General features: G+C 39.1%; 3 protein-coding genes across 4 annotated transcripts in view; 1 reads left to right on the top strand and 2 right to left on the bottom strand.

The window, feature by feature from the left end:
* LOC137254626 (uncharacterized) overlaps positions 1-25,697 on the bottom strand; it is a 154,756-nt gene that overhangs the window by 2,174 nt on the left and 126,885 nt on the right. Inside the window, exon 2 of the mRNA XM_067792439.1 lies at positions 77-420. Within this exon, the coding sequence (XP_067648540.1) occupies positions 77-260 (184 nt within the window). The 5' untranslated portion in view covers positions 261-420. The remainder of the gene's footprint in view (positions 1-76; positions 421-25,697) is intronic.
* The window catches only part of Gk1 (Glycerol kinase 1), a 60,992-nt gene continuing 45,952 nt past the window's right edge, over positions 10,658-25,697 (top strand). The window contains exons 1-3 of one of the 2 annotated variants that reach the window (XM_067792433.1): positions 10,658-10,863; positions 10,932-11,080; positions 11,163-11,264. In XM_067792433.1, the coding sequence (XP_067648534.1) occupies positions 10,952-11,080; positions 11,163-11,264 (231 nt within the window). In that variant the 5' untranslated portion in view covers positions 10,658-10,863; positions 10,932-10,951. Of the gene's footprint in view, positions 10,864-10,925; positions 11,081-11,162; positions 11,265-25,697 lie in introns of both variants that reach the window. The other variant, XM_067792432.1, reaches the window with a different exon arrangement.
* NitFhit (NFT-1 protein) lies at positions 16,866-18,508 on the bottom strand. The gene has a single exon (XM_067789494.1). The coding sequence runs from the start codon at positions 18,337-18,339 to the stop codon at positions 16,933-16,935; it is 1,407 nt and encodes a 468-aa protein (XP_067645595.1). The 5' UTR covers positions 18,340-18,508; the 3' UTR covers positions 16,866-16,932.

Genomic DNA, 25,697 nt, shown 5'->3' with positions numbered 1-25,697 from the left:
TGGGGGCTCATGATAGCATATAAACTTATAAGGTGTAAAATTATATCCATTTACACACGCTGTTATATGAACGCACCTAGTAATACTCTTGATAAACTTGTTTGTTTATCAGCTGTATTATTGCCGAACAACATTTTTTGATTGTTACACAAATTAAAAAATGCCAAGACTAAGTGAAAAATCAAAACTAAAACGCCTTTACTCGCTGATGTTGGAGATTTTTGATGAAAATGCCGTCTGTAATGTCTGCAAGGTTGCATTCCTTTGAGTTTACCGCGTTTACACAATGAAATGTGCGCGTAAATTTATACAAATTGTGTAAATGATTTTTCATACAAAATTTGACAGCTCGTGCGTAAACTAGATAAATTTATACGTTTACACACTTTATAAGGCATTTATACGGTTACATGAGTCCCCCTATTCACAGAATTTACTTACTTGTTCATCTCCATTTTGCTGCTTTAATTCTTTGTTTACACACATATATGTATGTATTCTATTTTAAATTTCACCACAGACACTGGTGAGTTTTTCGGTGATGACAGTGTTACCACTTTGGTCAGAATCGCGAATAAAAGAACTGGTAACGATTTTCGGATACATAATGTTCTGGATACTATTTTCCCGGTAACGCTAAGAATCGGCCCGTAAGTGGAGATATGCTATAAAAAACCATGGTACAAAAAATGGAGGTAGTTCCATTTACGCCCCGATTCTAGTGTGGTAACAATATTCTTCACCACGGTAACGAAATCATGTGGAAACTTTTACACCCTTTTGGTATTCTATCCACGAAAGTAGCCGGATAATTTTTTACCCACAAAAGTAGGTGGTTACATCGAAATAATCACCCACAGCTGTTGTTTAGAAAAAGGCAAAACTGAAAAATAAAGAATTGTAAGCGCAAGTAAGTAAAGATAATAGTAAAAAAGTGTTGCCTCTTGCTATATATTATATATTTGTTTACATTATGTACTTTCACAGAATAAATTACAATATAGCTATGAAAAATCTTATGCAAGTTATCACACCTGTAATCCCAATACTAACTAATGGCGCACCCTTTACTCACGTTGCCGTGCATGTGACTTCTTTATTGCCCCAAATAGCACTTTCGCTGACTCCGTACACGCGCAAGCGATCGGTAACACAATACAACCAATAAGGCGTGAGAAGTGCAGCATAAGCAGCATTGGCCTATACACTCAACTCATCGATTATGAAATGTCGGCTGGTGGTGGGATCTGCAACGTAGGAATATGTTTTAGATTAGTCGCATTAGTGAGTGCAACGAGTGCACAATAAATCTAGCTCAGTATCAACTTAACTAAATTTGTGTATTTCCTTTGGTCGGTGAACAGTGAGTTCACCGCAACTTTCATTTTTTAACAGTTCCCCTTTCGAGAACTGTACGTGGCGCCCGAGACAGCGGGTGCAAAGTGGACAAAAAGTGTTTAAGTGTTCAGTTGAGAGCAGACAAAAAATTAAATCCCCAAAGAACTAAGTGAACTATTCAAAAAAAAAAAAAAAAAAATGTTTTTCAAAAAAGCGTTTAAGTGGAGAAAAACAAAAAAGGGCAAATAAATTAAAAGCCCAGTAATTAAGTGAACTATTTTGGAAAAAAGGAACAAAAGCCCTTCAAGAAGAGAAATATAAAAAAGCAAATAGTTTTAATCCAATGAGAAACTGGCTTTTGTGAGTATAATCTAATCACATTATATTTCCCTTTTCTTCTCCTATTTTTACAATAATAAAATCATGGACTCTGAAGAAATCAGGAAGTCACTAACGGAGACGAATGGGGCTATCAATGCCATTCTCTCCCAACTGAAGAAAATGGACCAAAGGCTCAAAAGCGTCGAGTCGAAAAATAACGATGAGTCTTTGTAAGGGCTCAGTAGTAATCTGGAGAGGCTAGAAGCCCAAGTAGAGGAAGTGCGCAGGCAGTCATCGGATAGCAGGCCAGAGCCGGCTGTAGAACCGCTAGTTAGTCCTCGGACGGAGGTCGAGCTAGCGGAGGTGGCTAAACTGCCGGACTGCGTAAAAGAGTTGCAGGTATTCGATGGATCACGGGAACACTACGGCTCCTGGGTCCATAGTGTAGAACAGGTAATAAAGGATTACGAAATAGTGCGGCATAAGCCGATTTACGCAGCCATCTTGAGGCACATTAGGGGGAAGATTAGGGGAGCAGCAGACTCTGCATTACTTGCGCACAATATACTAGATTCCGACTGGGGCAGGGTAAAGGAAATTCTTTCCCTGCATTACGCTGATATAAGGGATATAGAAACGTTGGAGCACCAATTGACGTTAATGTCACAAGGGCGTCAGAAGATGTCCGACTTTTATGCGCAGGTTCAAAAACAACTGTCCCTAATGATTAATACCATAAAGGCCGAAAAGTATGCACACGGGGAATCAGTAGAGGCATTGGCAGAGGCACATCGTCGAAGAGCATTAGATGTCTTCATTAGGGGCCTAAACGGGGATCTGCCTGCCCTTCTCCTAGTTCAGAACTTGAAAACACTACCCGAAGCATATTCGGCATGTCTGAAAATTTTAAATGTAGACTGCAAGAACTCTATTTACCGCCCACCCTTTCACAGGGATAATAAAAATTTTAATGACAACTACCAACCTTCAGCCCCAAAATTTTTTAAAAGGAATTATTCCAACCACGACCAGGGTTATCCCGCTCAAAGAAATTCAGTTCAACCAAATGGCAACCGCGTGCGGCAGAATGGCAACCAACAAAGGCCTAGACCTTCCTACTCAGGATCAGCGCAAACCCGAATAAGCAATCAGTCTACCCAAAATTGGAGAAGCAACAGCACCCCATTGGCGGTGGCAAGAGCAGAAGCAGAACCATCAACTCAAACCCGCCAGACAGGTGGCACTCGATTTTCAAGATATGACAGCGCCAAGAGGGGTACAAGTTCCCCAGGATATTCAGACAGAAACCCTAGCAAGCAGCAGAAACTTTTCCATCTAGTACCGGTTGATGAAGAACAAATCGAAACCAACAAAGAACAAACCACGGGGGACCAAGTAAATTTTACCATGGGAGCCTCGTATCCGGCGTACCTTATCTAGAGTACGCAACGCAGGATTTAGGTATTTTAGAATCTCTAGTGGATACAGGGGCGAACAAAAATTATATAAGCGAACGCGTCGCTCAAAATACTACGCCAGTAGAAAAACCGTTTAAAGTAACTTCCGCAGGAGGAACTATAAATGTAGACAGGAAAATATGCGGACATTTTTTTAAATTCGTAGGAATAGATATTCCCACCACATTTTTTGTTCTTCCAGGGCTTAGATCATTTGATGGGATAATAGGGGATGACACGCTGTCGGAAATTAAAGCAGTCCTAGATAGGGAGCTCAACACTCATTTTAAAACCAGATATTGTGCTGCCTCTTAAGCGGAAGGAGGCGCAGCAGGTCAACAGCATTATCTTAAACATTCCTTTCGGCAATGATATCACGAACCTTACAAAAAATAAACTCTACGAGATCCTACATCGATATGAAAATTTATTCGGCCCAGTTGACCGAGGCATGGAAATCCAAACCAATGTCCAGGCAGAAATCAGAACCACAACCGAAAACCCCATTTACACTAAAAGCTACCCCTACCCCGTTAATATGCGCGAGGAGGTGGAAAAGCAAATCCGAGACTTACTAGCAGAAGGCATAATTCGTCCTTCAAAAAGTCCCTACAACTCACCCATATGGATTGTCCCAAAGAAATCCCAGGCAGATGGGGGAAAAAAGTATAGAATGGTGATAGACTTCAAACGGCTAAATGCCGTAACCATCCCTGACACCTATCTCATACCTGACATTAATGGCACCATTGCGAGTCTCGGTAGTGCAAAGTATTTTACGACACTTGACCTAACTTCGGGATTACACCAGATCCCAATGAAAGAAAGTGATATACTAAAAACGGCATTTTCCACCATGAATGGAAAATACGAATTTTTGCGGCTTCCTTTCGGTCTCAAAAATGCACCCTCTATCTTCCAGCGCATGATAGACGACGTGTTAAAAGAATTTATAGGTCGTATTTGCTTTGTATACATCGACAACATTATAATCTTTAGTAAGGATGAAACCACTCATCTAAAGGACATTGAGACTATCCTTGCCAGGCTCCTAGCCGCGGGTCTCAAGGTTAACCTTGAGAAGACGCACTTCCTAAAAACAAGCGTAGAATTTCTTGGCTATATTGTGACCTCTGAGGGAATACTTCCTGACCCAAAGAAAGTAAATTCCATTAAAAACATGCTGCCTCCGTCTAACTTAAAGGAGCTTAAGAGCTTCCTAGGACTAACATCGTATTATCGTAAATTCATTCGAGATTACGCAAAAATTGCAAAACCTCTTACCAACCTCACACGAGGAGAACACGCACAGGTAAGGGGAACACAATCGAACTTGTACCCATTAACTTGAACAAGGAAGCACAGGAAGCGTTCGCGAATCTCAAAGAGATACTGGCGACCTCCGAGGTCCTGACTTTCCCTAACTTCGACAAATCTTTTAACCTTACGACCGATGCCTCCGATTTCGCTATTGGAGCGGTGCTATCACAGGACTATGACGGCAAAGACAAGCCTATAGCATTCATATCGAGAAGCCTAACTACTACAGAAGAGGCGTACACAACAAACGAAAAAGAAATGCTTGCTATCGTGTGGGCTTTGGATAACCTTCGGAACTACCTGTATGGAGCAAAAAAAATACGAATATTTACAGATCACCAACCCCTAACCTTCTCTTTAAGTAACCGAAACTACAACGCCAAGCTAAAACGTTGGAAGGCCAGGATCGAAGAATATAATTACGAAATAATTTATAAACCTGGCAAATCTAACGTCGTAGCTGACGCACTGTCCCGACTCAAAACTCATGCAAACCCCCTTACAACGTCCACATACGATGCCGCTAGTCAAAATGCAACCACAGGGTCAACAGCGGATTCTGGTAGCGAGGCCGGTGATACCGTACATAGTGCAGAACAGGACAACTCCGACCTTATACCCTTCGTTGAAGTTCCCATAAACGTATTTAGAAACCAGATTTTATTTGGGGGTAGGCTAGAAATATTTGAAGAACCCCATCCAGGTTACTCGCGACATTATTTAAAGATAGGTGGAGTCGTCGAAGAGGAGCTCATTAATGTTCTGAAGGAAAAACTTAGGCCAAACGTTATTAACGGAATTAAAATACCAGAGAGTAAATTAGGACCTCTTCAGAAAGTATACCTGGAAAATGTCATGCAATATAAGATCCGATTAGCTCAGTGCATTGTAGAGGATCTGAGAGATCCCGACAGAATCTGTGAAGTAGAATGGGTGGAGCACAAAAGAGCTCATCGCAACGCCAATGAGAATAAAAAACAAAGAGAGGTACTACTTTCCAAGAATGAGCAGCATAATCAGGGGCTATGTCTCGTCTTGCGAAACTTGTAAAATCAGTAAATATGACAGACGTCCCAATAAACCGGAGTTACAAAACACACCTATCCCATCGCATCCTTGCGAAATAATTCACGTCGATATATTCGAAATACAAGGAGAAAAATTTTTGAGCTGCATTGACAAATTTTCTAAGTTCGCAAAACTCTTTCACCTAAGAAATAAGTCCACTTTGCACCTCAAGGACAAAATAGTCAACTCTTGCACTACTTTACGACCCCAGATATCCTCGTGACCGACAACGAGCGCGGTCTTATTTGCCCAATAATAAAAAATCTTTTAGAGTCATTGGGAGTTATGTTGTATCGTACACCTTCTCAGAGAAGCGAGGTGAACGGTCAAGTCGAAAGGCTTCATTCCACCTTAATCGAAATTATCAGATGCCTGAAGATAGATAGCCCTAGGTTAAAAATCAAAGAGCTAGTAAATATAGCAGTAGATCGCTATAATAACTCCATTCATTCCGTTATAAACCGGAAACCCGCTGAGGTATTTTTCAATCGCGCAAAAGCGGCTAATTACCAGGAACTCCTCGAAAAAAGCAAGAAAACAAATGAATATTTAAAAACCTTACTGACTCAGAAACAACTAGAGTATATTGAACGGCACAATAAAAGAAGATCTCTACCGGAGCGTTATGATGAAAATGATATCATATACGTGAAGGACAAACATTTCAAGGGAAAACAAAAACCCATATACAAAAAAGAAATTGCCGCAAAAGACAACAAGGTGTCCGTAACCACAGTTAGTGGGAAAAAAATCCACAAAACCCACATTAGAAATGTCAACCGCAGGAATACACATCCTAGCACTTGAAACTGAAAATGATATTTATTTGTTTGAATAAACAAAAAAAAAAAAAAACAAAAAAAAAACAAAAAAAAAAAAAAAAAACAAAAAAAAAAATACATTAAAAAAACCAAAGATACAGAGATAAATTAATTCTCAGAAAAACCTTTTTTTATTGAAACAAAGGACATGTTCATTACTACAAGAGCCCGGCTTATTAGTGGGACAAATCGTGCCTTAGTAGCGGGTGGCGCCATCGAATTTGACAAATGGCTACGCTGCCTTCAAAACGGATCACACGATCCCCCATAGCTAGTTCCAGAACAGTATGGACCTCTATCCTACAAAATAATTTAAACCGAATCTATACAAAGTTGCGCCTAATCCGCAAGAAAAAAGAGAAAATAGCTTTGCGCGTAATCCGCATAACATATATTGATACTTAATCCTTCGCCTAATCCGGAGGATGAAAAAAGAAAAAAAAAAAAAGAAAAAAAAGACAAAGAAGAAAAAAGAATACAAAATATGAATAATTTTTATTGCAAACTTGCGCCTAATCCGCAAGAAAAAAGAGAAAAATAGTTTTGCGCCTAATTCGCATAACATATATTGGTACTTAATCCTTGCGATGAAAAAAGAAAATTTTATAAAAAATACTGATAAGAAAGAAAGCAATGAAAGAATAATTGTACTTGCAAGCTTGCGCCTAAAAAAAAAGAAAGAAATAAATTTTATCCTCTTCGCCTAATCCGTTGAGTGAAAGAAAGAAAAAATTATCCTCTTCGCCTAATCCGTTGGGTGAAAGAAAGAAAGAAGTATCCTCTTCGCCTAATCCGTTGAGTGAAAGAAAGAAAAAATTATCCTCTTCGCCTAATCCGTTGAGTCAAAGAAAGAAAAAATTATCCTCTTCGCCTAATCCGTTGAGTGAAAAAAAAAAAAAAGTATCCTCTTCGCCTAATCCGTTGAGTGAAAGAAAGAAAAAAAATATTAAGCTTATGCGCCTAATCCGCTAAGAAAAAGATAAATATAATCCGCAAAACACATATTGATACTCATTGCGCCTAATCCGCAGGAAAAAAAATTGTTTTTTCTTGCTTTTGATTTACTTATTTTCATTTCACTTTATTTTAATTAATTTTTCACCTTTTATTTAGTTATTTGCATCTAACTAAAATTTTTTTTCTCCTTCTTTTTATTTAAATTAACACTAACACACTAACCCAAACTAAAGCAATTAACAATCATAAAATGTAAAGTATAATCAAAAATAAATAAACATAAAATTGTTGCTCTCTTACAATGTGATAACACTAAAATTCCGAAACAAACATATTCCTTTGAAATTAACTTCAATTTTAAACTTAGAAGAAAAAAGAAAAAATACAAACAATCTTGTAAAACAAATATTTGTGATTAAGCTAACAATTACTAACACACTAACACTAATAACATCCTTCCAGATTCCCACTGCTGGCATCAGCCATTAGCGCCCTCCATATATTTCACTATAAAACCCCAATCATAACTATCCAAAACGGGAATGGATGGATCATTGGTGGATCCTTCAAGCTGGTTCACGTTATTAATCTACAGCAATATGTTACAATTATGACGCAAATGGAAAGTTTGGCAAACCGTTTAATGAAAACCGCTGACGACCAGATTTTAGCGCATGTCTACATCAACCAAACATTGGAACGACTTGAAGAACTTACGCGTAGCACAGGTAAAGCAAGGGTCAGTCGCTCTATAGACTGGATAGGCTCAGCATGGAAATGGTTAGCAGGATCACCAGATGCAACCGACTGGAATTACATTCTCCACAGCCAAAATGAAGTCATTCAAAGCAATAACCACCAATATAAGATCAATGAAAAACTCTTCGCTGCCACCCAGGAAGTCCTAAAGTAAATCGACGAGGTGGTGAATCGCACTAACTACATAGCGAAAGAAAATGAGGCAACGGAATTTGATCGAAATGCACTACACAACATCCTGCTCATTCGCGAAGAGGTAAACGAAATTGTGCGGGCATGTCAACTGGCAAAACGGGGCATTGTCAACACGAATCTACTTGACACAGATGAGGTCAACCAGGTACTGTCAGAAGTAGAGACCCTTCCATACCAGAACGTAATCGAGGCTATTGAATACGGTCAACCATCAGTATACACGAATGGGGCATTTCTCCGCTACGTGCTCTCGATGCCAAAAGTAACAGCTAACAAATATAATTTTCTAATCACTCGCGCTGGCATCTACGAACATAAGCAACTTGATCTACCGTTTGACAGGATGCTCGTAAACCAAGAGGAAACATACGGAGTGACGGGAAATTGCATGGTAATCAGTTCATCTACAATATGTAAGTCAGAATCCTTGTCGAAATTGGAAGAGGACAGCTGCATTCCACGACTACTAAAAGGTGGAGACGCTAGCTGCCAGTTCACCAGACGAAACGGATCAATTATAGAATTGGTAAACGACAACACAATATTCCTCTCAAACTAACAAGGCATGATCAGTAGCAGCAATGCCTCAAGCACTATTAATGGCACCTACATCATCCAACTAAGCAACGAAACAGTCAAGATAGGTGACCAAGTATTTTCCAGCAACGAGGTAATGACAGCGCAGGCATTGCCAGCCGTCCTTTCGAATGTCAGGAATCACACAATGAAGGTCAACCTAGAATATGTGCACGACATCACGATGGAGAATGTTAAGTATCTAGGATACGTTAATGAGAAGATCAATTTTTCTATCGTTACAGAAGCCCTAACAATATGCGCAATAATCGTGGTCGCTGCTATCCTATGGAGATGTTACATTAGAAAACCAGACCTCCCAGAAATCTCTGAACATTGGAGCTGTGGCACGAACACCAATAAGATCACGAAGGGCATATCCACATATAAAATTGATTACCCAGAAGCTAGCCTACCAGCAGAAAGTAATAGCCATTCGGTACATACCATAACCCCCTCACGTGAACTACGATCGAAATGCAGAATACAAAAAATCGAACGATTCGAAGTTGGATCGAAAGAGATTGGAACACAGAATACCAAAATTGCCAAATCGAAAAAATTCCAATCCAAGTCGAAATGCAGAATAGGGCTGATTATTGTCTCAGATGATCATTGCATTTTCAACCTGAAGGAACTTTCCATCCCGAAAAACCACAATTTCGCCTTAAACACTAACGGTATGGCAACGCTTCCAACAAAACAACAAACATTATGAAACTTTTTTGTTTCTTTTTTTTTTTGAGATTTGATTGCATGGAGGAGGACCTTCTTATCTTTGAAAGTCCCAGTTCCAGGTTATTGTCCAATGCATAAAATTATTAATTTTTGGATTAACTTTCCAAAGTGTGTATGTAATTTTGGCTCCACTTGTAAACAATGGTAATACCAAATGGCCAGAACCATGTGTAGCAGCTTACTATTTGTATTTAACTCTCCGTGCTTTGTAAAATGGTATTTAAAATGGCACCACGCCAGGTTATTTTCAATTTGGTTCGGGTTTTTATGGCACCACGCCAGGTTATATTCAATTTGTCTTTAGTTGTTAATTATCCATTAAATTATGGTAATTATTTTTCAATTTTATTATTTTTGTAAAAGGATTTCCTTCGTATTTAATGTTATATTTTATAGAAATTATATTCACCTGTAATATGTACATGACTGTACATTAAAATATGAGAATATTTTCTATCCCGTTGTTTGTCTTCGGTGCAGTAAAATGTATTTTTGTAATTTATATATACGGTATTCTCCATCCCGTTACATGTTCCGTTTATTGCCCTTTGATGATGATGTCATAAAAGTTATGTATATGTGTAAAACGAAAGTTTTACTTATATGCTTTTATTTCTTTTAATTTTTAATTAGATTTTTTTATATGTTGCATGTATTTATTAACATCTTAATGTTAAATTTGATTTTGCCCGATAGCAATTATATGTATATTTTTGCACAAAGTGCATATTTTTATTTTAATGTTTTTTAGGATTTTTGCCCGATAGCAAATGAATCTTATTTTTTGCACAATTTGCATATTTTTATGATGAACTGATAAAGGGCACCATTCGTAAGTATTTTTAATTAAATTTTTTTCATTTCGACTCCCGCACTATCCGCCATATTATTCTCAAACCGCGTGAGTAGAGTCCCTTAATAACACACGGTTGAGTTATGGGGAAAACCGAACTTGACGCGACGACGTCACAAAGCGAAGAGTATTATGAAAAACTGCTTATGTGCGGAGCTATAAGCTTGTGTTAAACGCATAATGAAAAACGTTATTGTGCGAGGCCTAAATGGTGAATGACTGTATATGGTGAAAATCATTGTGGTGAAAATGTTTTTTTTTTTTGCTGCCAATTTTTTTTAACTTCCCAAAATAAACAGATAACAGTTGTCTTATCAAATCAATAAAAAAAAGTATCAGCAATTTTCATATCTTTTGAAATCTTGATAATGAATTATTGAACAACGCTAAATAACATTGAGTTCAATATTTTATTGCAATCAAAAGAAATATTTTTTGGTGTTTTGTTGAAAGGTCAAAGGTAAGAATTATAAGTCAAAATAAGCGTTAAAGAAAGCAAAAGCTACATTCTCGATATGTCAGTCTTAGGAGAACTAACTGATTTTAGAATGTCTTTGGGAAAACTTGTTGGATCAATCGATGAAGGCACTACATCCGCCCGCTTTATGATTTTTCGCGCTGGTACGAATAATGTCGTTTGTTACCATCAAATTTCAGTGCCATCCATTTATCCACAGGTGCGTTGGGAAACAAATATATATACATATAATATATAAACATAAATACTATGTTGTTAAATAATCACCTTTCGTTTTGTAGGAAGGTTGGGTGGAGCAGGATCCTGTGGTCATATATGATATAATTGTAGAATGTATTGAAGAAGCAGTTAAAAAATTGGAAAAGTTGGGGGGATCCCCTAAGGTAAGTTATAATATAGCAGAGACGTTAATTTATGTATTTATTCATTTACACGCTCTCTGATATTAGAGCAAGTAGCGTCGTTTTATTATTGCATTTGCCCAGACAATTATTTTATTTCACACCTATACAGTATATTCTGTAAACGTTTCCACATGTCTCTATATTAATTTTAATTTAATTTAATTTTAATTTATTTATTATTACGGCTGTTTAGGCCTAAAACTTAAACTACTAAGTACAATTCATTATTATATCATTTATTTCTATTGAATATGCTGTTGGAATGCCATGTGATTCCGATCAGCATATTTACTGGCGTAACAAACGGACGAGTCTGGGAGCCAGTCATTTAAGGAAGGTTGGAAAGGACGCGTTTCCAATCCTCCAGGGCTCCCAGCTTAAGGCAACAAAATTTGGAACTTATATTTTTCAATTATATTTGTATTTTAAGCTGTCGGAATGTATTGGTCTCCGATCAACACAGCTAAACATGTCTTTGGATATTGGAAATTGAAGTGTACCCAATCACCCCTCAACTTTGTTTAGTAAAGACGCTGTCGGAACGCATGAAGATTCCGATCAGCACATCTCAAAATATATTGGGAGGTTGAAAAGGATGTGTTTCCAATCCCCCTGCTCCAACTTTTGTTTGACCTTATTTTGGTTACACATCATATAATTTTATTGTTATATTAATGCTGTCGGAATGCGAGTGATCCCGATCAGCAACAGTAAATATAGGCTGAAAATACCGAATTCCAGCGACATTTGTTGTTGGAACTGTCTGGAGTTACAGGTGGCGACTGATTTTCTTTTCCTTAGGGCCGGGTGCATTGTATTTTGCTGCTACCAGTATTACCATTCCCTTTTCGCGCCCTTTCGCTTATTCTTTGTATTTATGTATTAAAGAATTACATCGATTTTTCTCACTTATACCAAAACAGGACAAGTGATCGGATTTCTTTCCTTTCGCATTACATAGTTTTATATCTACTTAAGGTGTTGAGGGCGTTGTTGTTGTTGTAGCGATAAGGTTACTCCCCGAAGGGGGTGTTATCGATGTGATGGTCCCCTGCCGGATACAGATCCGGTACGCTCCGGTAACACAGCACCATTAAGATGATAGCCCGACCATTTGGGGAACGCTTTATATGGCCACATTAAACCTTGAGGCCATCCCTCCCTCCCTACTCCCAAGTTCCATGAAGGGGCTGAAACAATTCTCCCAGCAGGCATACCTGATGCATGAGGCGACTCTAAGGCTTAAGGTGTACAAAAAATTGTTTCCGTTACAATGGGGGGGGGGGGGGGTTAGTTCCAGAAGGTGCTAACACCGAAGGGAAACAGATTCAATCCGGCAAAGGACTGTAATATCTGTATTTATTTGATGTCTTTGGGAAGTTTTTTCGCGGTGAAAACAACGGCATGTTTTTTCACCTATGTATATCGGCTGACGCCGATCGCTGTAAAAGCCCTGCCACATAAGCAGTTTTTCAGATAGATGCGTTTAATACAATCTTATTCATTATGAGTAGATTGCACGAATTTTTAAAGAGGCCGACAGATCGAGCGACACTAGCACCATCTGACATGAAAAAGTAGTCGTCTTCCAACTTTTCTTGCAAGCAACGCATAAGAAGAATTTGGCATTTGATTTGGCTAAGGGTGTTTTCGCACTTTGCAAATGATATTATTTTTCCCACTTGTTGGTACTTTTATAAAATTTTTCAAAGCTAAAATTGCAATTTAACAAATGAATAGAACACAAAAAATGTTAGCAAGTATTTTTCTTCTATAGTGTTTATAACAGTGCCATGCGAAATTTTTTGTTAATGGGCAAGGCTAAACAAACTTCAATTGCCAAGTCTGAAGTTCCTTAATATTTACATACGCATCTTGGTTGATTGTGGCGATGTTACTAGAATGCTTAAGATGGCGTTGAACACATCTATATGGAAAATTCATTGTGCCTCGGCCATAAGTCATCGAGTTCGCTTTTGAAAAAGTATTTTGATATGACTCGCTTTTGAACTGCTAGCCGATATAGGGGTGATCTTAAACTCATCCTTTGTATACTTGCTCCCTCAAGTGTGTCTCAGTAATTGTTTAAATACAACAAGTAAGGAAGGTTAAGTTCTGGTGTAACCGAACATTACATACTCAGTTGAGAGCTATGGTGGCAACATAAGGGACATAACCATGTAGGAAAATAAACCGAGGGTAACCCTGGAATGTGTTTGTATGACATTTGTATCAAATGAAAGGTATTAAAGAGTATTTTAAGAAGGAGTGGGCCATAGTTCTATAGGTGGACACCATTTAGAGATATCGCCATAAAGGTGGATCAGGGTTGACTATAGAATTTGTTTGTACGATATGGGAATCAAATGAAAGGTGTTAATGAGTATTTTAAAAGGGAGTGATCCTTAGTTCCATAGGTGCTCGCCTTTTCGAGATATTGGCATAAAGGTGGACCAGGGGTGACTCTAGAATGCGTTTGTACAATATGGGTATCAAACGGAAGGTGTTAATGAGTATTTTAAAAGGGAGTGGGCCTTAGTTCTATAGGTGGACGCCTTTTCGAGATATCGCCATAAAGGTGGACCAGGGGTGACTCTAGAATGCGTTTGTACAATATGGGTATCAAACGAAAGAACGAAAGGTGTTAATGAGGATTTCAAAAGGGCGTGGGGTTTAGTTCTACAGGTGGACGCCTTTTCGAGATATCGCCATAAAGGTGGACCAGGGGTGACTCTAGAATGTGTTTGTACGATATGGGTATCAAATTGTTGTAAAGCAAATCAAATTTTGTTGTCAATAAAGAAAAAAAAAAAAATTAAAGGTATTATTGAGGGTTTTAAAAGGGAGTGGTGGTAGTTGTATAGGTGGTCGCCTTTTCGAGATATTGGCATAAAGGTGGACCAGGGGTGACTCTAGAATGCGTTTGTACAATATGGGTATCAAACGAAAGGTGTTAATGAGTATTTTATAAGGGCGTGGGGCTTAGTTCTATAGGTGGACGCCTTTTCGAGATATCGCCATAAAGGTGGACCAGGGGTGACTCTAGAATATGTTTGTACGATATGGGTATCAAATTAAAGGTATTAATAAGGGTTTTAAAAGGGAGTGGTGGTAGTTGTATAGGTGGTCGCCTTTTCGAGATATTGGCATAAAGGTGGGCCAGGGGTGACTCTAGAATGCGTTTGTACAATATGGGTATCAAACGAAAGGTGTTAATGACTATTTTAAAAGGGCGTGGTGCTTAGTTCTATAGATGGACGCCTTTTCGAGATATTGCCATAAAGGTGGACCAGGGGTGACTCTAGAATGTGTTTTTACAATATGGCTATCAAACGAAAGGTGCTAATGAGTATTTTAAAAGGGCGTGGGGCTTAGTTCTATAGGTGGACGCCTTTTGGAGATATCGCCATAAAGGTGGACCAGGGGTGACTCTACAATGTGTTTGTACGATATGGGTATCAAATTAAAGGTATCAATGAGGGTTTTAAAAGGGAGTGGTGGTAGTTGTATAGGTGGTCGCCTTTTCGAGATATTGGCATAAAGGTGGACCAGGGATGACTCTAGAATGCGTTTGTACAATATGGGTATCAAACGAAAGGTGTTATTGAGTATTTTAAAAGGGAGTGGGCCTTAGTTCTATAGGTGGACGCCTTTTCGAGATATCGCCATAAAGGTGGACCTGGGGTGACTCTAGAATGCGTTTATACAATATGGGTATCAAACGAAAGGTGTTAAGGAGTATTGCAAAAGGTCGTGGAGCTTAGTTTTATAGGTGGACGCCTTTTTGGAGATATCGCCATAAAGGTGGACCAGGGGTTACTCTAGATTGTGTTTGTACGATATGGGTATCAAATTAAATGTATTAATGAGGCTTTTAAAAGGGAGTGGTGGTAGTTGTATATGTGAAGGTGTTTTCCAGATATCGACCAAAATGTGGACCAGCATGACCCAGAACATCATCTGTTGGATACCGCTAATTTATTTATAAATATAATACCACGAACAGTATTCCTGCCAAGATTTCAAGGGTTTTTTATTTCGCCCTGCAGAACTTTTTCATTTCATTCTACTTAATATGGTAGGTGTCACACCCATTTTACAAGGTTTTTTTCTAAAGTTATATTTTGCGTCAATAAACTAATCCAAATACCATGTTTCATCCCTTTTTTCGTATTTGGTATAGGATTATGGCATTTTTTTCGTTTTTCGTAATTTTCGATATCGAAAAAGTGGGCGTGGTCATAGTCCGATTTCGGCCATTTTTTATACCAATACAAAGTGAGTTCAGACAAGTACGTGAACTGAGTTTAATAAAGATATATCGATTTTTGCTCAAGTTATCGTGTTAACGGCCGAGCGGAAGGACAGACGGTCGACTGTGTATAAAAATTGGACGTGGATTCAACCGATTTCGCCCTTTTTCCCGGAAATAAGTTATCGTCCCAGAATCTAAGCCCCTGCCAAATTTCACAAGGATTGGTAAATTTTTGTGCGACTTATGGCATTAAAAGTATCCTAGACAAATTAAATGAAAAAGGGCGGAGTCACGCCCATTTTGAAATTTTCTTTTATTTTTGCATTTTGTTGCACCATATCATTACTGGAGTTGAATGTTGACATAATTTACTTATATACTGTAAAGATATTAAATTTTTTGTTAAAATTTGACTTAAAAAAAATTTTTTTTTAAAAGTGGGCATGGTCGTTCTCCGATTTTGCTAATTTTTATTAAGCATACATATAGTAATAGGAGTAACGTTCCTGCCAAATTTCATCATGATATCTTCAACGACTGCCAAATTACAGCTTGCAAAAGTTTTAAATTACCTTCTTTTAAAAGTGGGCGGTGCCACGCCCATTGTCCAAAATTTTACAAATGTTCTATTCTGCGTCATAAGTTCAACCCACCTACCAAGTTTCATCGCTTTATTCGTCTTTGGTAATGAATTATCGCACTTTTTCGGTTTTTCGAAATTTTCGATATCGAAAAAGTGGGCGTGGTTATAATCCGATATTGTTCATTTTAAATCTGATATGAGTGCTCAGGAACCTACATACCAAATTTCATCAAGATACCTCAAAATTTACTCAAGTTATCGTGTTAACGGACGGACGGACATGGCTCAATCAAATTTTTTTTCCATCCTGATGATTTTGATATATGGAAGTCTATATCTATCTCGATTCCTTTATACCTGTACAACCAACCGTTATCCAATCAAAGTTAATATACTCTGTGAGCTCTGCTCAACTGAGTATAAAAATATTAATTTTTTCAATTTCATTAAAATGATACTTGATTATATCTGTGGCAATTGGAAAAAACAACCTAATTCGAGTAAGGATAAAAGTGATATTCTGGCTTCATAACAGAAATCCGTTACAGATCTCCCTGTGTTACTTACTCATAGCCCTTGCGCCAAATGGCTGCTACAAAATATAGAAAGTTACAATGGTGAATTGTGGCTAGCTTTTCAGATAAAGGTCTATGTATCGCCATTATCCTAACTCGAATTAGGTTTTTTTTCAAATTGCCACGGATATACTGATTAGTTATTCCATTCAGGTACAATAATTTCATTTAGCTTAAATTTTATTATTATGATTTTTAATAAAGTATGTAACAACAATTATCACAAAAATAAATTTATTCACTATTTAAGAAGTCGCGATATTTTTGCGCCTCTGCTACACGATCTTCTATAGAGCGATCAGGTTGATCTAAACAACGATCGTCCATACGAGTGTAAATGTGATCATTTTCCTTAAAGTCATGTGGACGGCGAGGCATAATGTGAAAATGTACATGTGGCACAGTTTGACCAGCATCAGGACCATCTTGTACAGTTACCGTTGCCGATGTCGTTTTATAAAAACGTTCCAGCATTCCTTGTATTTTACAAACAGTGCTAAACAAATCACACATTTCATAGCATAACAACCCATCTAGACGTTTTATCACACGCTTTGTTGAGACCAGAACATGTCCTTCTACTACACAGCGTAGATTTGTAAACACAAAACAATGTTCGGTTTCAAAAAAAATTGTTTCTTTCTTTATTGTATTATTGGCAAATAGACGGTCTTGTGTAATTTCTGTTGTTCCCATACCATATGCAGTCAATGCATAGATATCATTACGTTTATGCTGGTGTACTGGCATACTCTTTTGTACCACCATATTTTTATTTAAATCCATTGCAGCCGTTGCAATAGCCAACTCATTCTCCTCACAATTGGCCAATACTCTACCCCAAGGATCGACTATCATAGCATGACCCCAACTTGTACGTTTCGCATTGTGCGGCCCAACTTGTGCTGCAGCCACAACGTAACATTGATTTTCAATAGCACGTGCACGTAACAGAATCTCCCAATGCGCTTTACCAGTTGAATATGCAAACGCTGATGGATATGATAGGATTTGTGCACCTGCTTTACGTAAAAGTGTAGTAGCTTCACCAAAACGTAAATCATAGCATATTTGCATACCCAACATACCGATAGGCGTGTTAACAGGTGCTATCAACTGTGGTCCCGGTCTTACAACATCTGATTCTCTAAACCGCATTTCCTCTGTTTCCACATCAAAGAGATGTAGCTTGCGATATACTTTAACCACTTCACCACAATCGTTTATCAGTACGTGCGCATTGTAAATTTTTTCAGTTTTACAATTTCCATCTAGTATGGATTCGTGTAGACCACCAAGTGATAACCACATTTCATGCTTTTTAGCCAATTCTTTGTATTGGCTCATAGTTGGTCCCTCTAAAGGTTCTGAAAGCTCTAACGTTTGCTTTCTGTTTTCGCCAACAAAATCGCAACATTCTGGCAGAAATAGAAATCCAACTTGTTGTTGCTTTGCTTTCGCAAATAATTCTTCAACTTGTTTCATATTGTCGTTCTTATCATTTGTGGCACGCATTTGGCCGATAGCAATAACTTTGGCTGTTGATTGAAACGACATATTGGCAAATGTTTTAAGCTTGCGAAACAATTTGTTAAATAGAGCTCCGCTTCCGAACTTAGTTAATTGTTTATGAAAAAGCATTGATACACGCACTTTTTGTGTATTTTTGTCTTTTAGCCTCTTTCGTTTAGCTATTGCAATTCATCAGAATTCACCAAAGATATCTAGGAACATATATTCCTAATTTTATTGATAAGAAATGTCAAAAAATTCAGCTGTAAAAATTTCCACTTTCCAGGGCTGTCGCATTGAACTTTTTAAGAGGTAAAAGCATGGCGAATTCAGTACCAGGTATTGTTATCCCAACAGCTCATTGCTTCTTCTTGATTATTTTCCATACAACGCCTGGTACTACAATGTCAGTTAATCGAAATCAATGAAAAATTTCTATTGACTTGACATTCTTCTGCAAGGCGAATTGGTTGAATTTGCTTTGCCATCACCTTGTATGGATTCGCCTTGATCGAAATCAATGAAAATTTTCTTTTGATTTAACATTTTTCTGCACGGCGAATTGGTTGAATTCGCTTCGACACCACCTGGTATAGATTCGCCTTGGGTAAAAGAGTTCGTTTCGAGGGACCACGGGCCATACAAGTTCAGGGCCCGCATTACGTTTTACGATCCGTGACCGAAACTCATATTTTAAATCACAATGGTTATAAAATGTTGGATCGGACATACATATATAAGCAAATCAACTGTAAACTGATCTACTGTAAATCGATCTAGAGATTTTATCAAAGAAAAATAAGCAAGCTTTGAAATATTTGATAATTATTTTCAGTTTCGAATTAATTGTAAAACTTGATGAACGAATTTTTAATTAAAACCAATTAGTTTTATAATTTTACCATAGTTCCTCAGTTGCATAGTTGAGCTTACGCGGCCCATCTAGCAGAGTTAAACTCTAGTTAACCTATCATTTATTTGCGTTCGTTCGAAATGGCGTCGAATAGACCCAAGAAGCATTTGGGCTTCAGTACCATTAGAGCTCATGTGGATAAATGGGCATACTTCTAAAATCTCAAGAGTTGATTCTAACTAGTGGCTCAACTCGAGGGAATTTTTTATAAAGCAAAAAATGCTATTACTCAAGTTGAAAAAATTTAATTAAAAACTTGTGGTTCTCTAACTGAACTCAAATGTAAGATTCCATACTACAGTATTTCCACGAAAATAAAATGAAATTATATAATTTAAAAAATAAATAAATGTGAGGCGCGATAACCTCCGAAGAGATTTTAGGCCGAGCTTCTCTTCCAATTTGCGTCGTGCTTTTAATTTTTCCTACAAATTGGCGGGACGGGACCTACTTGTTTTATTCCGACTCCGAACGGCATCTGCAAGGCAGGTGAGTTTTCACTAATAGCTTTTCATGGCAGAAATACACTCGGAGTGCTTACCAAACACTGCCGAGGTGCGACCCGCTTAGAAAAATTTTCTACTAATTGAAAAACATGCGTGACCCCAGGATCTTCGATGTGGTAGGCAGAGCACGGTACCATAACACCAGTGCAGCCGCCTATATAATTTATTTTTAATAAATTACGCTTCATTACTGCTATCAACCTCTTGTTTATTTCTCACAATAAACAGCTGTTGGTTTTGGTGGTACCACCTTGGAGATTTTTTTCAACTCCATCTCAACTCGATAATGCAACTGTACATCTCTCAAAATCTCTCGAAATTAGGATATTAATTGGATATCAACTCGAGAACTATAAATAAAAAAATAAATGAAAGGCGCGATAACCTCCGAAGAGATTAAGGGCGAGCTTTTCTTCCAATTTGTGTCGTACTCCTTTTAATTATTCCTACAAATTGGCGGGACAGGACCTACTTGTCTTATGCCGACTCCGAACGGCATCTGCGAGGCAGATGACTTTTCACTGAGAACTTTTCATGGCAGAAATACACTCGGATTTCTGAAAAAATTTTTGATGTTGCTTTGCACGGGGCGCGAACCCAGAACCTTCGGTGTGGTAGGCGGAGCACGCTACCATCACACCAAGGCGGCCGCTGGGTTTTAAAAATAATTAAATAATGATGTTGGATATCACTTCCGGAACTATATATATTATTTGCTGGAGAATTTTTTTCCATGTTTGTTGGGTAAACAAAATCCGTATCTACAAATTATTTAGATAATGAAAAAACCAATGTTGCCGCACAAAAAAGCATACCCCAAGAGCGGCCTTAAACTAAGACTGAAAAACTGCTCAGTAGTAAAATGGCTAATTAAACTTCGTTAACCCTAACGTCATAGTCGTAACCATCTCCAATGTGATCGATTTATGGCACTTAACCTAAAAATCGTGAAAATTTCATAAAAATGAAGAAAACGCCAAAAATTACAAACATTCCACAAAAAATAAATCTCTTAGTCATAACTTATCCAAAACAATGAATAAAATCTACAAACAGTTATTAAATTCACCAACTCAAATATTTTTAGTTATGGATATGGCGAGAAAACAAAAACCAATTAGTTGGCTATGGTATGGTTATGGCGTTAGCGTTATGGTATGGCACCATAGGATAGGATAGGATAGGTTAGGTGGTAGCTGCCCTGATAAGGATAGCTCACTTGGACAACATGAAGGTCCGTTGTGATACCACATACACCAAAAATAACGGTGACTTAGATCTAGCTACTTAGAGAATCGTTGGGTAGCAACGATAAAGCTCCGAATGATACCGATCTCAACTTTGGATAAATCCTCGGGAGATCCAAGTGAGTCGCGACCGAAGTACTTTCGCCTAGTTCTGGCAAAAGCTGGGCAATCAAGCATAAAGTGATTTGGTGATTCCACCTCATCATTATCCATACAGCAGGATGGAGTTTCCAGTATATTGAGACGCACCGCATGGATACCCATGGGACAGTGCCCTGTCAAAACCCCAATGACCATTGATAGGTGAGCCTTAGGGAGCCCAATTATTTCAGCAGACCTCCTGCCATCCACTTTCGGCCAGAAAGTTCTTGCTACCCTGCAAGACGTGGTGTCCGCCCAACGTTTGCTGAGCTGACTCGAGGCCCAGCTATGGAGGAGCAATCCACAGGTAGCCAGCGGGATGCCGAAATCCCTACAGCCATCTTCATCCGGTTCAGTTGTACCGATGCGGGCTAAGAGATCCGCTTGACAGTTACCCGGGATATCACTATGGCCCGAGACCCAGATAATCTTAATTGTAAAATAATTCGATGCAATCGGAAGCGAGGTCAGACACTCCCAGACCACCCTCGATCGCACTGTAGTTGAGCTCAAGGCCTTGATAGCCGCTTGGCTATCAGAGTAGATGTTAAATTCCCTAACCGTAGTAGCACTGGATAGCATTCCATCCACCGCATCCTTAATCGCAGCAACTTCCGCTTGGAATACACTGCAGTGATCAGCCAACTTAAACTTGCGGCTTAAATTTAGCTCTTGACAAAAGACCCCCCACCAATCTTTCCATCCAGCTTCGACCCATCCGTGAACAAGTTAACCGGTCCCATGCCCCAGATAATTTCTCTTCCCCACTCCTCTCTCTCTGGAATGACTGGAGTGAAAGTTGTATAGGGAGCAGTTATCGGCATACAATAGTCCGTTCTGTCCGGGATAAAGTCGAAACTGGTAAGAAGGCTAGAGTGTCCGCGGTCAGAAAGTCCATATCCCATATCACGAAGCCTGACCAACGACCTTGCCGCAGCCGCCTTTCCCGCAATATCTACTGGATATATGTTCAGCATGACGTTCAGTGCCAAGGTAGGTGTTGTTCTGAGAGCGCCACTGATACCGATCAGCGCCGTCCGTTGCACTGACACTAACATTTTTGAGGTGCTCGCTGTGTCCAGTGCTTTCCACCAGACCAGCACCCCATATAGCAGAATCGGTTTGACCACCATCTCATAAATCCAGTGTACTACTCTTGGCGAGAGTCCCCATCTCTTTCCGATAACCCCTCTGCAGCAGTACAAGGCAATGGCGACCTTCCTGGCCCGATCTTCCACATTGGGTCTCCAGGACAGTTTCTTTTCCAAAACAATCCCCAAATATTTAACCCTATCAGAAAGTACCAACGGCACCCCTCCAATCTAGGGAGTTCTGAAATCGGGCAACTTATATCTCCTTGTGAAAAGAACCAATTCCGTTTTTCCCGGGTTGACCGCCAATGATTCATCCCACCTAGCCACAGTATCCAGGTAGCCCTGCAGAACATCGCGCACGGTGCCCAGAAATTTGCCTCTGACTAGGATAGCGAGGTCATCTGCATAGGCAACTACCCGACAACCATTGGCTTCCAGCTCCACAAGAAGCTCGTTGACTACCACAACCCAGAGGAGAGGAGATAGGACACCCCCCTGTAGCGTACCCCTGCACACCTTCCTCTTAATTATGGCCCCTCCCCACTCCGCTGCGACAATTCTGCCGCATAGAAGTTTGCTAATAAATTCAACCAGAGCCGCCTCGACTCCTAATGCACTCCTATGGCACCATTAATCGATTACATGGATTTCCATAAGGTAGGTTCGATCAGCTGTTATATCTGGTTATGGTTATATGGTTATAAGTCACCATTAATTGGCCCTTTAACTGGAGTTTAAATTTGACTAGAGTTTAAGCAAGCTTAGTTTAAGCTTTAGTTAACCAACTACTGAAAACCGGGTCTTAGTGTAAGACCATAGTGTAGTGAGTAGCTTCTCGACGACAAACTTACCTTGGATCACTGCATGTACTTTGTTCGCTGCACAGAGGCAGTGTCATATCTTGAATGCCACAAAGTAGTGGTCCGATTCGAGTTTTGACGTCTTAGATTAGAAGGTGGTCAGAAGCTATAGTAAGCATCGGCTGCCATTCATCGCAATTTATGCCTTGAAGGATATAGGATATCTGGTGTCGATGGTTGGTACTAGTGCTTTGGCAGTAAGGTGCAACGAATGTACCGGCCGGACGGTTGCCGTTTCTAAGCCCAGAGCACTTATGAAGGTGGCATCGACCAAGGCATGAACTGCATTGGACCGATGTCGCGATCGTAAATATTCTGAGCTGGCATACGGAACACACGGTGTGGGGGACTAGGAGTTGATGACTCCTTCTTACGCGAGTGCGAATGTTGGAAAAGGAGGGGAGGGGTGAGTTATAGCGGCCGCGTTAATTGGAGGCGCCATTTGGCGCGGGAAACAGTGGACAGTTGATGTGTCCTGCTGAGCAGCATCGCTGCTAGAAGGTGGCGGAGGTACGTTTGAGAGTGAACCGCGGGACGTCCTTGGACGTGAATAGCACGGAGTCACAAAGGTTTTATAGAATTTTCCGGGGTCACGAACGTTGGGTTCTTACCCAGAACAGCCCGAACGATGTAACCATCTTTTACACTGAGATAAATCCTTTTCTGACATATGCAGCAGAACCACAGCCTGGCCCCGGGGTTAGGTTCAATACCTTCCCGGAGCACGAGGTTATGAGCAGTCCAGCTGCCAGGAGCTGCTCCGAGGATGACAATTTGTGGGAGGGACGCAACAGATTAAATGGGGTTACACTGAAATGACAGCCCGGTACATAGAACCGGCTGCCGTGGGAAGCGATTACTTTTCCAGAACCAACCCCCACATACGTAATGTATGTCCTACATGCGATGTGTCCCCACATGACACCAACCATCTTTTCAATGGAATGTGCAACCTACGCCTCTAACACCTATTTTCCTATGGTCCGCCCCTGTTGAAACAGCCAGTTTCCGTTAGAGGACTTTGATGACAATTTGTGAGTGGTCGTGCAACAACAACACGTCTTAGATTAGAACACTTGGGTAGTCCTTAAAACGTTTGCAGTGGCAATTTGTATTTGTATAGATCGCATTTTATATACTTTTTTCATTGGTGGAGATTTTCACGTTGTGATTTGCAACGCGAATACGGGTTTTCTGGTCCTAGTTGCATCTTACGACAGTACAGCCTTAACGGGGCTATATTGTAAGCTCACTTACACCGCTGCGCCCCTTCCTCACCCTGTCAATAAAGTCCGCAAGCAAGATTTTGACGTCATAAGCAAATAAGTTTTGTAACGAATTCTGGGAATTTCTGATATTTATGCACCTTCTGCTAACGTTCGAATCGCTAAAGTGTTGAATAAATCACTCCAATATTCAGTATTGCAAACTGGTCTTTATTTAATTATACTCAGCTGAGCAGAGCTCACAGAGTATAATTTTGTTCGCATAATGGTAATCCGTAACGGCATAAACTAATCGAGATAGATATAGACTTCTATATATCAAAATGATCTGAGCGAAAAAAGAAAAAAAAATTCATTTAGCCATGTCCGTCCGTCTGTCCGTAAACACGATACCTTAAGTAAGTTTTGAGGTATCTTAATGAAATTTGGTATGTAAGTTCCTGTGCACTCATCTCAGATCGCTATTTAAAATGGACGAAATCGGACCACTTTTTCGATATCGAAAATTTCGAAAAATCGAAAAAGTGCGATAATTCATTACCAAAGACGGCTAAAGCGATGAAACTTGGTAGGTGGGTTGACCTTATCACGCAAAATAGAAAATTAGTAAAATTTTGACCAATGGGCGTGGCACCGCCCACTTTTAAAAGAAGGTAATTTAAAAGTTTTGCAAGCTGTAATTTGACAGTCGTTTAAGATATCATGATGAAATTTGGCAGAAACGTTACTCCTATTACTATATGTGTTCTAAATAAAAATTAGTAAAATCGGATGACGAACACACACACTTTTTAAAAAAAAAATTTTAAAAGTCAAATTTTAACAAAAAATTTAATATCTTTATAGTATATAAGTAAATTATGTCAAAATTAAACTCCAGTAATGATATGATGTAACAAAGTACAAAAACAGAAAATTTCAAAATGGGCGTGGCTCCGCCCTTTTTATTTAATTTGCCTAGAATACTTTTAATGCCATAAGTCGAACAAAAATTTACCAATCCTTGTGAAATTTGGTAGGGGCATAGATTCTATGACGATACCTGTTTTCTGTGAAAATTGGCGAAGTCGGTTAAAACCATTTATATACAGTCGACTGTCTGCCCTTCCGCTCGGCCGTTAACACGATAACTTGAGCAAAAACCGATATATCTTTACTAAACTTAGTTCACGTACTTATCTGAAGTCACTTTATCTTGGTAGTAAAAATGGGCAAAATCCGACTATGACCACGCCCACTTTTTCGATAAGAAAATTTCGAAAAATGAAAAAAAAATGCCATAATACTGTAACGAATTTACTTGCAAATCTTCTTATTTGCCCTTCTGCTAAGTTCGAATCACTAAACTGTTGAATAAATAACTCCAATATTGAATAATGGAAAAATGGCCTTTATTAAAGTACTTCACAATAACACTTATACTTTGGAACTAGCTTGCTTAACAACCAAACTGATTGATAGCTCAAATGAAACTCTCCCTTCGCCTCTACTATCGCGCCT

The sequence above is a fragment of the Eurosta solidaginis genome, chromosome 5, assembly GCF_040869045.1.
Source record: "Eurosta solidaginis isolate ZX-2024a chromosome 5, ASM4086904v1, whole genome shotgun sequence".
Taxonomy (NCBI): domain Eukaryota; kingdom Metazoa; phylum Arthropoda; class Insecta; order Diptera; family Tephritidae; genus Eurosta; species Eurosta solidaginis.
The sequence above is the reverse complement of the archived record's forward strand: the minus strand, read 5'-3'. Positions and strand labels throughout refer to the sequence as shown.

Coding starts and splice junctions, on each gene's coding strand:
- NitFhit (XM_067789494.1), bottom strand. CDS start 18,339: ATGCTTTTTCATAAACAATTAACTAAGTTCGGAAGCGGAGCTCTATTT.